We start from the raw sequence: 16,847 nt of genomic DNA, 5'->3' as shown, positions 1-16,847 counted from the left end.
TGTCTCCCTCTACACTGATGCTCGGTCTGTAAAGCTCTCTTCTTTTTAGCTCTTCCCGCTGTTCTCACTGGCTGACCTCCACACGCTTGCGCAGTCGTGCCCCATTCAAACTGCTGAAGAGAGAGTAAAAACGCAGAAGGAGTGCTCCAAGTGTATCTGGAATTCTGGCAATTGGAGAAAGTATTCACAGCCTGAGATGCTGAATCTTAGCCAAAAAAAATGGTTATGGAAGTGGAAAAGAAGGACACAATGGAATTCATTAAAATGGAAACATAAGGGTTGAAGCTGAATCCTCTGCTGACAAGTCATCATTTGGAGTTAGAATGGGGAATATCAGAGAAAAAGGTAAAAGCATAGCATTGTGCAGAGAAACTAGGTTGAAAGGAAGTGAATGGGGAGAAAGTTTGGGATGTATCTTGGAATTCAAGAGTTGCTTACGAGCTTCACCATCTGAAATGTAAGAGGAAAGTCTCCTGTTGCTGCACTGATAAAGTAGAAATGCACAGGCAGGTAGAGCTGGTTGGTTATCGTTGCAGGCAGCGATGAAGAGTACGCATGGGCCAACACGTGGCATGCAGGGTCATGTGATGAGCCTAGTACCTCGTGAAAAACTGGATGGTTGGAGCCAGACACACAGCTAAGGAAATTTATGCCAGAAGTTTTGGTTAGTACCTTATCAAAAACCAGAAAGGAAACAAAAAAAATCCTTAAGGTGAGCAAGGCAGTAGATCTAGTAATAATCAAAGAACAGAAATATATGGACTATGTCCATGTGATCTGAAGTGGAATTTTTAAGCAAATTAGCATATGCCTGCTGTAGTTGTCCTTCTGGCAACAGAAGATAACATTACTGTGACACAAAAAATATTACTATGATTCCCAGAAATGCGATTGCTATTCCCACAAGAATTCCTGTTGAAGATAACCATGACCCTACTCATCACAGTTTCCTGGTGTCAAGGGAAAGAAAAATTTTGAAAGCTCGATAAACAAAAGGGGAGTTATGGAACAGAAGGATATGTAGATGGGATTAAATAGAGTGTTACTAAACACCCAGCATATATGGGATTCATTTTACATTTGCCAGAGACTCTCATATCCTACAAAGGAAAGAAACAAAATTTCCTGGAAAGGTTATTATGTCTTAATCATGCCACTTCCATCTTAGTCTCTCTGCCTTTGATCTCAAAGTGGCATCTCTTTTCAGCCAAAATATGCTGTTTAGCATTAAACATGATTTTTTCGGAAATATGTTTCTCTAATCCGTGAGTATAATATCACCAAATTATTGTCCAGGTCATGCATTCTACATGACTCTATAAAGCACTAATGGGTATTGGTTTGAATAAAATAAGAAATACACGTTTGAAGAATTTCAGTAAACAAGTTATTATCAAGTCTGCAAGGAAGAAACATTTTATTGTGATATGCATTAGAGAGCATCAAACTTTGCAGCACACAACAGAATTGTGGCAGGTAGCCAAAGCAACACATATCCCAACACCTGTGGTTTGAATGTCAAATTTTGTTTAATAAGTTTTCTCTCTGAGGCTATACATAAATGCAAGAACACAGGATGTTGTGGTGAAATAAAACACGTGATTGTAACAAGAGGGGAAAATCATAATTAACACAATAAACAAGTGAAAAACCTTCTTTGTTCCAACCTTACCCACAGGCCACAAATTTACAATCCATCAAATGTTAGTTTGATGACAGTATTTACAAAGCACAATTTCAAATATTGTAAGCAAAATTTGATGAGTGATTAATATCAGTCATGCTATTTCTTAATTAGATCATTGCAAACGTTTGGTCTGCAACATCAATAGCATATCAATTATGTTGCTGATCCCACAAATAAAGGGTTGAATACTTTAAAGTTAAGGTTAATACTGCATATTTGAATTGCCCTTGCATATTAGTAATACAATATTGTTTTAACTCTGTCTTTATTTTCCACTGGTGGCTACTTTTTTAATGACTTTAATCCATTCTGTGAGTTCTTCCCGTGTGGCAGCCTGCATCAGATAATGCACTTCACTGGCCGTGATGATTTCAAAGAGATTTCCTCTAACATCAGATTTTTTTCCTGAAGAGAAAATTGTTTGTGAGAACTTGGGTGATCAATTTTCAATGTTAAAATACAATAATTCAGGATATATTCATTGATAATTCATAAATGAGAAGAAACTAGTGGAATTCATATCTAAGACACTTATCAGGAATGGTTAGGGATTTGTTGAGCCCAACATTTTAAAAAATGTTTATGATTAGCAATGATTGCAAATCTACATATACCTATTTTTGCCATGCTTTCCTGTCATGAAATGATCTGGGAAAAACATTATAATAACCTCTGGTGATGCAGTGACTAAGCAAACACTACAATTTCTATATATCTGAATTGCAGGAAGCAAACATATTCATGTAAGAGTCTGTCTTAAAAATGGTTACATCTCTGTTCACATACATACACGAGTTTGAAATCCTACCAGATTACAGTAAGAATTCACTAACAAAACCAGTCAGGGGGAGGACAGTGGTAAGTAACTGGGTTAATTTTTCAATTATAATTTGGGAGCAAATCCAGACCAATGCACCTGTTTATGAAATTGCATCTATTGGTCTCCACTTTCCAGACATTCCCCAATCAAAAAACTACCTCTTGTCACTGGGCCCAAATCCTCTTTCTGCTATCCCTACCTGTTCTCCCTTCCTTCTCCCCTTAATTTCATCCTTCTCCCCATCTATCCCACTCTAATCACTGTCATCCCCCCTATCCTCCTCTGCTTGCTTTCCCAGCCTTTCCAAAATTCGCTCTTCTTTGACTTGGCTCATCTTTCCACCTCCCCAATCAAATGTTGTTCACTCAGTGGTATTCTCTAACACCTTCGGTCCCTCCTCTCAACGACTGGCACTTCGTCCAAAACCCTTGATCTCATGAAACGTTAACTCTTACTCTCTCGCACAGATGGTGTCTGAACTGTCAAGTTTTCACTGCATATTCTGTTTTTATTTCAGGTTTCTAGTTTTTTTTTTAAGTTTCTGGCTCAAAACAGTTAGTCTCACAGAACATCTTCAAGCAGTATATCAGATAGAGAAGCAGTTTAGAACTTTAGTAGCAGTACGTGCAATCATCAATTGAGGAACAATTAAAACATGACATGGAAAAGGCCAACAATGAAGATATCTCTGTGAGTTGTAAACTGGGGAAAGGTTACAAAGAAAGTGGTGAGATCTGAAGTTATCTGAAAAGACCAAGTTCTGAATTTGAGAATTTTAGATGTGAGACATTTGAACTTTATGTTGAAGTTACTGACTGGAAATAACTTTAAGAAATTTTCTTCGATGAATTTGTAACTTCAGATGGTAAATTCATTTTTGCAGGAACAGATCAAGAGGCATGCTTACCATCTGCAAGGTCGTCTGCTGCAGTCACCACACAGCTGCGGAGATGGATGGAACCAAGGGGCTCATCCTGATCACCCTGTAAAGGGGAAGCACAAATACACGTTACAGCACAAGTAAGTACCTCTTAAAATAGTCCACGTTTTAAAGGTTTAGAGTCAGTGAAAGAGAAGAAACTGCCTCCTGACGACAAAGGATCAGTATCCTGAGGGGAAGGATATCATAATATTTGTAAACAAAAAGTTACTTTGTGTTTCTTATTGTGATATGTAATTCATTGTATGAAAATGTAAGTAGAAACATAGCAATTTTCAAACAGGCACTGGATAAACATTTGAAAGACAAACTTTTCTAGTATAGAGGAAGAGCAAGAGAGTGGGACTGAGGGGATCCTCTTGCAATATTTACGCTGAATGGTTCTATGAAGTTTTCCAAAGAACTTCTTCCATATCTTTTTTTTTAATTTTCATTCTTATCTTTCTCTGATGAATGACATTACTTGGACAATCAACAGAGTGAAGATATTGGATTCACCAGCAATATCAAATTTAAGTGAATGGCAATAGAATTCATTTCAAATTAACTAAGTAAAGGTAACACCACTGTTGCTATTTTTGCCAGTGGTGTGCTGTATATAATTCAGAAGGTAACATTTTGATTTCTTAAACAAATTAAGCATTAGCCTTGGAAGCATTTCAAGAGCTTGGACAATCAAAGCGTCAGATGCTAATGGCTATTTAATCGATACTGGCACCCTTTAGGTGCCACGTTCTTTTCTTGAATTTAATGCTCTAAAGCACAAATATGACAAGTAAGTTTCAGGGGAGGAATATAACGCAAAATCTTCCATGGAGGGTAGCTTCAGAGGTAAACGCTACTTTAAAATATTTTGGCTGAAAAGGAAGGATTGCAGAACAGGTGCTGAAACTAAATTATGGAGGTTCCCCTAAGTTCTATGGGTAAACTCTAAGCATTGCCAATGTATGGGTTAACCATATATGAGATATATCCTGTCTGTGTGTCCCAGCTTTCAATGCACTGTCAGTATCAACCTTCAGTTGTTAAATAATAATAGTCGGGGAAGAGGCTGAAAATAAAACCTTTCTTCATGTAGAAGGTTATAAAATCTATCACTTGGCTTTGGGATATGTGGTTGCATGTATTTCATTAGATTTGAATGAACAATATCCTTTGCAGAAACTAAGTAATTCCATATCATGGAGTAGATATTAATCCTCTGTTTTAAGCATTAAGTACACAATATAATAATATTCGCAAATTCAGCTCCTCTACTGAAGTTTGATTCATTTACAGCACCACCTGGACACTAAAATATCTTAAAATTTTATTCCTCAGTTACTAGATTTGTTTTTCCCTTTAGATAGTAGATTTTTTAATTGTGTATTGATATTTTTTTCTACCAAAGTAGTAGATTTGTATTTTGATGGGATGTTAACTAATTTTTACGAGGATGGAAGTAGAGAAGAGCAATGTGTGTTTTAACCCCAAAGAGAAAGAGGTGTTGGTAAGCCCAATAGTGTTCTTAAACCATACCGCAGCTGGGTCATAATAGTGCAGGTAGGCAGGATCATCACGAAGCACAAACTTTCGTACTTTCCAGTTTTTTCTCCTGTGGCCCTGTTTAAAAATAAGATAATCGTGTTAACCTTTCAGAATTGAGATGTGTTTAGTGATATCTTTCCCATTGGCTATGTCCCATACCTCCCACACCCTGTCCAAGGTCTGACTATTCCATATCTCAGCTGTGTCCAGTAGAACCCTCTAGTGTATATCTGCTGTTCGGAACCTTATATTATCTATCTGCGTCTAATGGAGTCTTCCACAACACAACTAGGCACGGCAACAAACAATCTGCTGGAGGAACTCAGTGGCTTGAGCATCATCTGTAGGAGGAAAGGAATTCATCGACATTTTGGATTGAAACAAGGTTGCTGCTCAAAACAGCTGCTGCCAGATTCACTGATGCCCTGCAGCAAATTGTTGCTACAGATCCTAGCATCTGCAGTCTCTTGCGTCTTTGCAGCTATGAGGATATCTGGCCTTCTGGTGCAGTTCCAAAGCAAACAGAGCCCATCAGCTCACGTCTGTGCCCAGCAGTGTATTTTGTATCACAACTGTGCACTGTGAAAAATTATGAAGTAGGAAGTAGTGTCAAACATCACCAGTTCAATATATTTTGGTTCAGTTACTACGCAAGAACCTACTGATATTGGTCGAGGAAGATGAACCATGTCCCTTAATTACAACTTCTACCCTGGTGTGGCTATAAGATACAATGCTGGGATGAACAGAAGATGTCATGGAATCCTTGGGCAATGAGCAGAAGTACCGAAGGGAACTTCACTAATTAGCATACTCAACCACAAGAACGAACAGAGTACCCCCTCAGGCCCATTAGCATACACGCAGGCAAGAGCAGGAACAGGCAAGGGCAGGGGAAGGTTAGCAGTTCAAAAGAGAAACAAGAGTTATTCTGGGCTTGTAGTGTAAGATGAATATCAGCATAAACTTTATCAGGAGCAGATAAAAGAGTCAATTTAACTGGAGAAATAGATTATCAGTTGTATAATTGAGGGACTTATTTTGTGGATTATTTGGGCAGTGTTGCAATGAGATAACACCAGACAGTACTTCCAGCTGTCCCTTTACCCCTGCATTACATTTAATTACAGAGGTAGAGTTGTCCTCACACTCAGATCCCATGCTAATGAGGGATGATATGCATCTGTATGGTTGAGTGACAATACGCTGAACTTGAGCTGATGTAATACAGGTGCAGAAATGATGTACATACCTGCTTCAGCAGACAACCTTGCTTTATAATAACTCCTCGAAATTCCTCCTTTAAAACGTCTTCATCATCACTTGAGTTTCCTTCGCTGAAAAACCCACTGTCAGACTGCAATTTGTTGGAAATGCACTGGAGTCAGATATCATTTATCATTTCAATTCACATAGAATGTAAATACTCTCAGTAACTTTCCTTGAGAAGTGTATGGTGGAAGAAGTATGAATCTCTATGAAAGAAACCTCGAAGCACATCAGAATGTTAGCCTATATTTTTGTACTCAGAAGATGCAACACCTGTCTGTCATAAAATAAACTTCTCAGGGACACTAAAGAACCAAGAGTCTACAGTGAATGGGGTGATTAGGCTCAGAAAAATATAGCATTGAAACAGGTCCTTTGACCCACCAAAACCCACACTGATTATCAAACACCCATTTATACTAATCCCACGTTAATTCTTTTCTTCCAATTCTCCCCACAATCATATCAACTCTCTCCAGATCCTACCATTCACCAACAGTTTAGGGGCGATTTTACAGCAGCTGATTAATCTATCCATGGGATGTGGGAGGAAAATGGAGTAACTGGAGGAAGCGCACGTGGGAAGACATGCAAGCTCCACACATGAGGCACCCAGGGTCAGTACTGAACCTGGATCTCTGGCACAGAGTGACACAGCTCCGTCAGCTGCACCACTATGCCTCTCTAACTGAGAAAGAAAAATAAATTAATAATACTTGTTAAAACTCTCTGGTCTAGCTTTCATTGGCTGGTCTGTGAATTGTAGTGCAGATCTCTATTAATTAACTAATTCTAACCATGATCTAAATTTAACGAAGATCTGTACAATCTGTTGCCAATTAAACCACCACTGCAACTTTACGATCTCACCAACATTGGCACTGATTTACAGCAATTTTGGATTACAGGAGGTTCTGTGTCCTTATGAAACCTGATGAGAATCTACAATTGAAAAGGATAGTTACCCATCCCAGAGAAGAATGATTGAGGACAATCTCCGTGATCTGGTGCCAGAGAGGTCCCAAGAGTGCTGAACTAGAAAGTAACACACACAAAATGCTGGAGGAACTCGTCAGGTCAGGCAGCATCTATGGAGAGGAATAAAGATTCAATGTTCAGGCCGAGACCCTTCATCAGGTCTCATCACCAGGGTCTCAGCTCAAAACATCAGCTTTTTATTCTTCTCCATTGCCTGACCTGCTGAGTTCCTCCAGCATGTTTGTGCGTTGTTCTGGATTTCCAGCATCTGCAGAGTTTCAACAATATTAAAGAAATACTTCAAGAAAAATGAACGAACCTAAAAACTGCTCAATCTCAAGGACCTGATGACTTACAACTCGGAGTTTTCAAACTGATGACTACTGTGATAATAGATACTTTGGTTATAATACAAAATTCTCTGGATTCTGAAATGGTTCCTGCAGATTGGAGGACAACCTATGATGTGATCCAATAATTCAACAAAAGATTGGAGGAAGGAAGTGGGGAACTACTGACCAGTTAGTCTTATCAGTGGGGGTTTGGAAAATGTGGAATCAATAGTAAATAATATAACATCAAGATCATTAGAAAATAATATAACTGAGCAGAGAGTCATTTAAGCTTTTATCCAGTAGAAATAATAGGGAGAAACCAATGAATATTCAGATTTTTAAACGTCTTTTGATAGGTTCCCACACCGGAAGTTGTCAAACAAAGTTGACAACTTTGGGCTCTTATTTTGTTAAAAAGTCTCATGTGAGGTACCTTGTCAAAGGACTTCTGAAAATCCAAATAAACAACATCCATTGACTCTCCTTTATCTATCCGGCCTGTTATTTCCTCAAAGAATTCCAACAGATTTTTCAGGCAATCATTTCTCCTTTAGAAAACCATGCTGAATTTGGCCAATTTATCATGTGTCTCCAAAAACCCCGAAATCTCATCCTTAGACTCCGACAATTTTCCAATCACTTAAGTCAGGCTAACTAGCCTATAATTCTTTTCTTCTGCCTCTGAAACCCTTCTTAAAGAGTGGAGTGACATTTCCAGTTTTCCACTCCTCAGGAACCATTCCAGAATCTCGTGATTCTTGAACGTTCATTACTAGTGCCTCCACAAACTTTTCAGTTACCTCCTTCAGAACCCTGGGGTGCAGTCCATCTGCTCCAGGTGACTTATCTACCTTCAGAAATGACAGCTTCCATGCATCTTCTCCTTGGTAATAACAATGACACTCACTTCTGCCCCACCACACTCTTGTATTTTTGGCATTCTGCTAGTGTTTTCCACAGTGAAGAGTGATGCAAAATACTTATTAAGTTCATACATCATTTTTATCCCCCATTACTACCTCTCCAGTGTCATTTTCCAGTGGTCTGATATCCACTCTCATCTCTCCTTTACTCATTACATAGTTGAAAAATCTTTTTGTATCCTCTATCACATTATTAAGTAGCTTACCTTCATATTTCATCTCTTCTCTCCTTATAACTTTTAGTTGCCTTCTGTTGGTTTTTAAAAGCTTCCCAATCCTCTACCTTCCCACTAATTTTTGCTATATTATATACCCTCTCTTTTGCTTTTATGCTGTCTTCGACATCCCTTGTCAGCCACGGTTGCCTCATCCTCCCTTTAGAATACTTCTTTATCTTTGGGGAGTATCTTTCTATTTATTTATTGGGATACAGTGCAGAATGGGCCCTTCTGGCCTTTTAAATCCCCCGATTTAACCCTAGCCCAATCACAGGACAATTTACAATGACCAATTAACCTACCAACTGGTACGTCTTTGAACTGTGGGAGGAAACTGGAGCACCTGAAGGAAACCCACACAGTCACAGAGAGAACGTCCAAACTCCTTAAAGGCAGTTGTGAGAATTAAACCAGGGTTGCCTGTACGGTAAAGCATTGTGCTAACCACTACGTTACTTTTGCTCTTGTTGCTTTACAGTCATCCCTGCTGGTATCTCCTTCCAATCAGATTTGGCCAGCCCCTCTCTCGTGCTTCTGTAATTCCCTTTTCTCCACTGTACTACTGATACATCCGATTTTAGCTTCTCCTTCTCAAAATTCATATTATCATATCATCATATTATCATCACTGCCTCCTAAGGTTTCCTTTAGTTTAAGCTTCCTAATTAAATCTGTGTCACTGCATAACACTCAATCCCGAATTCCATTCCCCTTATGGGCTTAACCACATGCTGCTCAAAAAATCCAGCTCGTAAGCATTCTACAAATTCCCTTTTTTGGGATCCAGCACCAACCATATTTTCCCAAATCTATCTGTATATTGAAATCCACAATGATTAACCAAACATTGCTGATTTTACATGTCTTTTCCCTCTGCTGTTGTAATTTGTACCCTACATTCTGGCTACTGTATGGAAGCCAATATATAACTCCCCATGCTTCTACATTTTCCGATCCTGTGTCACCTCATTCTAAGGATTTAATTTCATTTTTTACCAATAGGGCCACACCACCCCCTGTGCCTACCTGCCTGTCCTTTCAATACAATGCATATCCTTGGATGTTAAGCTTCCAACTATGATCTTCTTTCAGCCACGACTTGGATATATCCACAGCTTCATACCTGCCAATCTCTAGATGCACTACAAGATCACCTACCTTATTCCATATACTGTGTGCATTCAAATATAACACCTTCAATTCTGTATTCATCATCCTTTTTGATTCTGGCTTCCTGTTACACTTAACTCATCCCACTGACTCCAATTTTGCCCTCTCAACTGCCTGTCCTTCCTCACAGTCTCACTACACACTGCATCTACTTGTATGCCAACTACAACAACTCCAGCTCTATCACTCTGGTTCCCATCCCCTGCCAAATTAAGGTAACCTCTTCCCACAAGCTCTAGCAAACTTGCCTGCTTGGATATCAGTTCCCCTAAGATCCAGATGTAACCCATCCTCTTTGTACATGTCATACCTTCCCTAGAAGAGATATCAATGAATCAGAAATCTGAAACCATATGCACCATATCTTCAGCCATGCATTCATCTGCCAAATCATCCTATTCTTACTCTCATTGGCACATGGTACAGGCCGCAATCCTGATGTTACTACCCTAGAGGTCCTGCTTTACAGCCTTCTGCTTACCTCCCTATATTCTCTCTTCAGGACCTCTTTTTTTCTCCGACTTATGTCATTGGTAGCGATATATACCATAAATTCTGACTGTTCATCTTCCCCTTTAAAATGTCCTGGGCCCACTCTGAGACATCCATGAACCTGGCACCTGGGAAGCAACATACCATCCAGGCATCTCTTTCACATGCACAGAATCCCCACTCAACACCGCACTCCTCTTCTCACTCCTTCTCTTTTGAGACACAGTGCCAGAGACCTGGTTGCTGCGGCTTCCCCTGGCAGGTCATCTCCCCCAACAGTATCCAAAGCGGTATACCTGTTATTGAGGGGAATGGCCAAAAGATTACTCTGCATTGGCTGTCTATTCCCTTTCCATCTCCTGACACTGCATCACCAATGACGGCCTCTTGCGCTGATTGCTGCCCGCCAAGAAAAAAGCTGAAAAGCACCTGGGCTCCTTTAAACCTCACATTTCACCACCAACAAATGACCTATTGTGCTGATTGCCACCTACTGAGGAAAAAGGTTTTATAGAGCTCCGACGTTACCTCATGGGTCTTGAACTCAGTCCCCCAACTAATGAAGGTCAATACACCATATACCTTGTTAACAACACGATCAACTTGTGCAGCCTTCCAACGTGAATCACCTCACACTGTTTCAGGTTGAAGTCCATCTGCCATTTCTCAGCCCACCTCTTCATCCTGATAATGTCCCGTTACAACCTACAGCAGCCTTCCACACTATCCACAATTCTACCAAACTTCATGTCACCTGCAAATTTACTAACCCACATTTCCATATCTTTATCCAATTCATTTGTAAAAATCACAAAGAGCAGGGATCCCAGAACAGATCCCTTTGCCTCCTAAGGGCAAGCCAATTCTATATCCACACAGCTAAGTTTCCCTAGATCCCATGCCTTCTGACTTTCTGAATGAGCCTACCATGGGGAACCTAATCAAATACCTTACTAAAGTCCATATACACCACATCCACTGCTCTACCTTCATCAATGTGTTTTGTCACATCCGCAAGGAATTCCATTGTACTCATGAGGCATGACCTGCCCTCTCACAAAGCCTAGCGGACTATTCCTAATCAGCTAAGCTTCTCAAAATATTTGTAACTCCTGTCCCTAATAATCATCTCTAATAATTTGTGCACCAATGAAGTGAAACTCACTGGTTTGTAATTTCCGGGGTCATAAGAACATAAGGACATAAGAAATAGCAGGAGTAGGCCATTTGGCCCATTGAGCCTGCTCTGGCACTCAATAAGATCATGGTTGATCTGACCATGGACTCATCTCCACCTACCTGCCTTTTCCCCATAACCTTTAATTCCCCTACATTGCAAAAATCTATCCAACCTTGTCTTAAATATATTTACTGAGGAAGCCTCCACTGCTTCATTGGGCAGAGAATTCCACAGATTCACCACTCTTAGGGAAAAGCAGTTTCTCCTCATCTCCTTCCTAAATTTACTCCCTCGAATCTTCAGGGTATGTCCCCTAGTTCTAGGCTCAACTATCAGTGTAAATAACTTTCCTGCCTCTATCTTATCTATCCCTTTCATAATGTTACATGTTTACACAAGAACTCCTCTCATTCTTCTGAATTCCAGCAGGTACAATCTCAACTGACTCAATCTCTAACCCTCTCATCTCTGGAATCAACTCCTCTGAAACCCCTCTGCACCATCTCCAAAGCCAGTAGATCCTTCCTCAAGTAAGGAGACCAGAACTGCATGCAGTACTCCAGCTGCAGCCTCACCAGTACACTGTACAGTTGCAGCATAATCTCTCTGCTCTTAAATTCAATCCCTCAAGCAATCAAGGCCAACATTTCATTTGCATTCTTGATAGCCTGCTGCATCTGCAAACTAACCTTGCACAAGCACTCCTAAAGACCTTCTGCACAGCAGCACGCTGCAATCTTTACCATTTAAATAATAATCTGATCTTCCATTTATCCTTCCAAAATGGATAACTTCACATTTACCAACATTGTACTCCATCTGCCAGACCCTTGCCCACTCACTTAACCTATCTATATCTCTCTGCAAATTCTCCGTATCCTCTGCACAATTTGCTTTTCCACTCAATTTAGTGTCATCATCAAACTTAGATATACTACATTCGGTCCCCTCTTCCAGTTCATTAATGTATATCGCGAACAATTGTGGGCCCAGCACCGACCCCTGCAGCACACCACTCACCATTGATTGCCAACCAGAGAAACACCCATGTATCCCAACTTTCTGCTTTCCTTTGGTTAACCAATCCTATATCCATACTAATACATCACTCCCAACTCTATGCATCCTTATCTTATGGGTAAGTCTTTTATATGGCACTTTATTGAAAGCCTTCTGGGAGTTCAAGTAAACCCTTGGAGGGTCAGACACCCTGAGCCAATAGGCTGGTCCTGGACTTACTTCATAATTTACTGGCATAATTTACATATTACTATTTAACTAATTATGGTTCTATTACTATTTATTATTTATGGTGCAACTGTAACGAAAACCAATTTCCCCTGGGATCAATAAAGTATGACTATGACTAATGTCCAACTGTTCCCCTCTATCCACTGCGCTCGTTATATCCTCAAAGAACTCCAGTAAGTTTGTCAAACAGGACCTGCCCTTGCTGAATCCATGCTGCACCTGCATGATGGATCCATTTCTTTCCAGATGCCTTGCTATATCTTCTTTAATGATAGCTTCAAGCATTTTCCCAACTGCTGGTGTTAAACTCACTGGCCTATAGTTACCTGCCTTTTGAACAGTGGCTGCCACTTGACTTCTTCCAATCTGCCAGGACCTAGAGAATTTTGGTAAATTATCATCAAAGCCTCTACTATAACCTCTTCCATTTCTTTCAGTACCTTAGGATGCATTCCATCAGGATTAGGGGATTTGTCTATCTTTAGGCCCACAAGTTTGCTCAGCACTACCTCTTTAGTGATAGCTATCGTATCGAGGTCCTCACCCTCCCATTGCATCCATATTATCTCTCTTCAGCATGTTAGATGTGTCCTCTACCATGAAGCTCGAAACAAAATAGTCATTCAAAGCCTCAGCCATTTTCTCATGACCTAATATTAATTCCCCTTTCTCATCTTCTAAGGGACCTACATTCGCTTTAGCTACCCTTTTCCACTTTATATAATTATAAGAACTTTTACTTTCTGTTTTTATATTTCGTGCTAGTTTATTTTCATAATCTATCTTCCCTTCCTTTATTGCTTGCTTAGTGTTTCATTGTTGCTTTTTAAAATTTCCCTAATCTTCCAGTTTCCCACTACTCTTGCTGACTTTGTATGCACGGGTTTTTAGTTTGATGCCTTCTTTTATTTCCTTAGTTACCCAAGGCTGGCTCTTCCCACCCTTACCGTCCTTGCTTTTAACTAGAATATACTTTTGTTGAGCACAGTGAAAAATCTCTTTGAAAGTCTTCCACTGTTTCTCAACCATATCCCACCATATAGCCTGTGTTCCCAGTCTACCCTATTGAGCTCCTCCCTCATCCCACCGTAGTCTCCCTTATTTAGGCATAATACACTGGTTTTAGATCAAACAATTGCACTCTCCATTTGTATGAGGAACTCAATCATATTGTAATCACTCTTTCCAAGAGGATCCCTAACTACAAGATTGCTAATTTTACCTGTCTTGTTGCACAGGTCCAGATGCAAGATAGCACATTCCCTACTAGGTTCAGTAACATGATGTTCAAGAAAGCCATCATGTGTGCATCTACGAAGTCCTCCTCAAGACTGCCTCGACCAACTTGATTCACCCAATGTACGTGCAAGTTAAAGTCCCCCATGATAACTGCTGTTCCATTCTTACATGCCTCAGATATTTCTCAGTTTATTGCCTGTGCCCTAATATTATTATCCGGTGGCCTATAGAGAACTCCCACCAGTGATTTTTTTCCTTTTACTATTCCTAATCTTTACCCATCCCTCCTCCCTTTCTTAATCAAAGGAACAAATCATCTTCAGACTTTCTTCATAGCTGAAACACTCCATCCCAGGCACCATCCTGTTGCCTCTTCTCTGAACCCTCTCCGATGCTTGTACATCCTTCCTAGTGACCAGAACTACATGTAGTTGTCCTGCTGAGGGAACTGCATATAGCATGTTTAGGACTTGCAGAGGCTCCCTGCCTGTGTGAAGAAGGCAGGAAACACCGACTAGCTCTCATTAAATTGTTTGATAAATAAAGTCACTTTGCACATTAACCTCCAGTAATTGAGAGAGTGAATGAGAGGCGACCTGGAGCCATCTTCTGCATCCTTGTGTAATAAGGATTTTGTTGGGCCCTTTACCAAACTTATAAAACTTTTAAAGGAAAATTAAACAAATGCAGTACCACAGGGCAGATTTTTAACTACTTACAAAATAATAATAAGCATCAGAGTCATCCACAAAGCAGTTTTCCGCGATACGTTCAGCTGCTTCCTTGGTCCTGTCCTCTGCTGGCTGTATGTACCCGTCACAGACGAGGGCAGCTGCCAGCAGGATGCCTTCACGACGGTTCCTTACAAAGTTAGTTGACAGCAACCAGTCAATCACGGAGGCACCTGCAATAATAATTCAAAAGCAATGAAAATAAGTCCTTGTTTTATATATTGCCATTTGTCTCAAAATTTACACTATACGACTATTGCAATAACTACAATAACTATTACATTATTCCCCTGAGATTGTGCTGGGATCCACTTTAGAATATTTATTTAATTTACAAATAACCACATAATTACCAGATTTCTTCTGTGAAGGGCTATTGTAAACTATTTAAGTTAAGATTTATCAAAAAATACCCTTAGGCAAGAAAATTAAACTAATAGTGCACAACCTTCTTTGTGGAGAGAGCTAGACTGACAGTTCAAATCAATCAGTCCTGCTGAAGGGTCTCAGCCCGAAATGTGGACTGTACTCTTTTCCTTGGATGCCTCCAGCATTTAGTGTGTGTGTTGCTTGGATTGCCAGTATCTGCAGATTTTCTCTTGTTTGCAAATCAGTTCTGGTTGTGTATACTTATTTTGTTTTACATAACCAAATGGTAACGTCTTCAGTACTTTACGCAAATGCAACTGCTTAAAGTTATTATCTGCCTTGTCTTGACTCAAATGATAACCAAACAACAAAAAGCCAGTCATCATTTCCTTATTTAAATTTAATAAATTAAGTCTGTTACTTTGATGTATTTGGCATCAGGATTTGCTCCAAATAACTCCTGGAGAAATCAATAACCACCTGGATTGTTGATTCAGTCAGAATCTCATGATTGATTTTAAAATATTCTCTGCATTTAAAAACTAAATTAAACTTTATATATTGTAAGTATACAAAGTTAACAATTTCAATGATCAAACTCCAAATTACAATGTAACTAATCCATAGCACCATATGGATGTGGAGACAAATGAGGAAGCATTTGAAGCTCAGAACACTATCTTTTCTTGTACCTAAATCAGCGAACCCCTCTTTTATCCCCTCATGTGCAGATGGGGCCTTTGGTGCATGGTGAGAATTAGGGATACGCAGTGTTGGAGACTTATACATAAAAGGGATTTTTGCGTCATTTCGGCAGTTCCAGGACAAATTTGGATTGCAAAAGAGTCATTTTCTCAGCTATCTCCAGCTAAGACACTACATAAGATCACATCTTTCTGGTTTTATCAGAACCTGATAAATTAGATAATCATTTAAGATCATGTTTAGGGACAGAACACATCATCGCCTATCAATATGACGCCATACAAAACAATTGCCATACAACAATGGATAATATTAAAAAAGAGTGGGAAAAGGAGTTGGGTACAGAGATAGAGGAGGTTATATGGAATGGGGCTTTGGAGTATGTTAACTCCTGTTCCATCAATGCCAGGCACTGTTTAATACAATTTAAAATCCTACAAAGACTACATTACTCAAAGGTAAGGATTCATAAAATATTCCCAGAGGTGGCTCCAATGTGTGAGAAATGCAAGTCCTCGGAGGCAAATTTGTTACATAGTTATGCTTTATGTCCCAGGATACAAGAGTATTGGAAGCAAATATTTGAGGTCCTATCGAAGGTACTAAAGATTCAGATAATACCAGACCCCATTTTAATAATTTTTGGAACTTCTGTGAGGTCAAATAAATTCCAGGCTACCCAGCAACAACTCCTGACCTATGACATACTTAATGGAAAGAAACTCATACTGATGTTCTGGAAAAAGGAGGAAACTCCATCATTCAGACAATGGCTGGTTGCATTAATGGATACTCTGCATCTAGAGAGGATAAGATACGTTATCAAGGACAGACTCAAGGAATTTGAAAAAACCTGGCAACCATTTCTGTTGTGTTTAGAAGAGACCGACAGCTGAAGTAAGTGTGGGGGGTGGTAGGACCTAAACAGCACATACGGGAGGGGGGAGGGTAGGGCTGGAAAGGGGAAAGGAGACGGGGTGGTAGGGTTTCCTTTGCTTTTTGCTTGTTTACTA

At 39.8% G+C, this 16,847-nt stretch overlaps 1 protein-coding gene across 1 annotated transcript in view; it reads right to left on the bottom strand.

Moving 5' to 3' along the window:
• Positions 1-1,383: 1,383 nt before the first annotated feature.
• The window catches only part of plek (pleckstrin), a 68,645-nt gene continuing 53,181 nt past the window's right edge, over positions 1,384-16,847 (bottom strand). The window contains exons 5-9 of the mRNA XM_063056126.1: positions 14,749-14,933; positions 6,227-6,331; positions 4,966-5,049; positions 3,415-3,490; positions 1,384-2,092 (exon numbers count right to left, since the gene is read on the bottom strand). Of these exons, the coding sequence (XP_062912196.1) occupies positions 1,953-2,092; positions 3,415-3,490; positions 4,966-5,049; positions 6,227-6,331; positions 14,749-14,933 (590 nt within the window). The 3' untranslated portion in view covers positions 1,384-1,952. The remainder of the gene's footprint in view (positions 2,093-3,414; positions 3,491-4,965; positions 5,050-6,226; positions 6,332-14,748; positions 14,934-16,847) is intronic.

Source organism: Mobula hypostoma, chromosome 8 (genome assembly GCF_963921235.1).
Source record: "Mobula hypostoma chromosome 8, sMobHyp1.1, whole genome shotgun sequence".
NCBI classification, from domain to species: domain Eukaryota; kingdom Metazoa; phylum Chordata; class Chondrichthyes; order Myliobatiformes; family Myliobatidae; genus Mobula; species Mobula hypostoma.
This window is presented reverse-complemented; position numbering and strand designations above follow the sequence as displayed.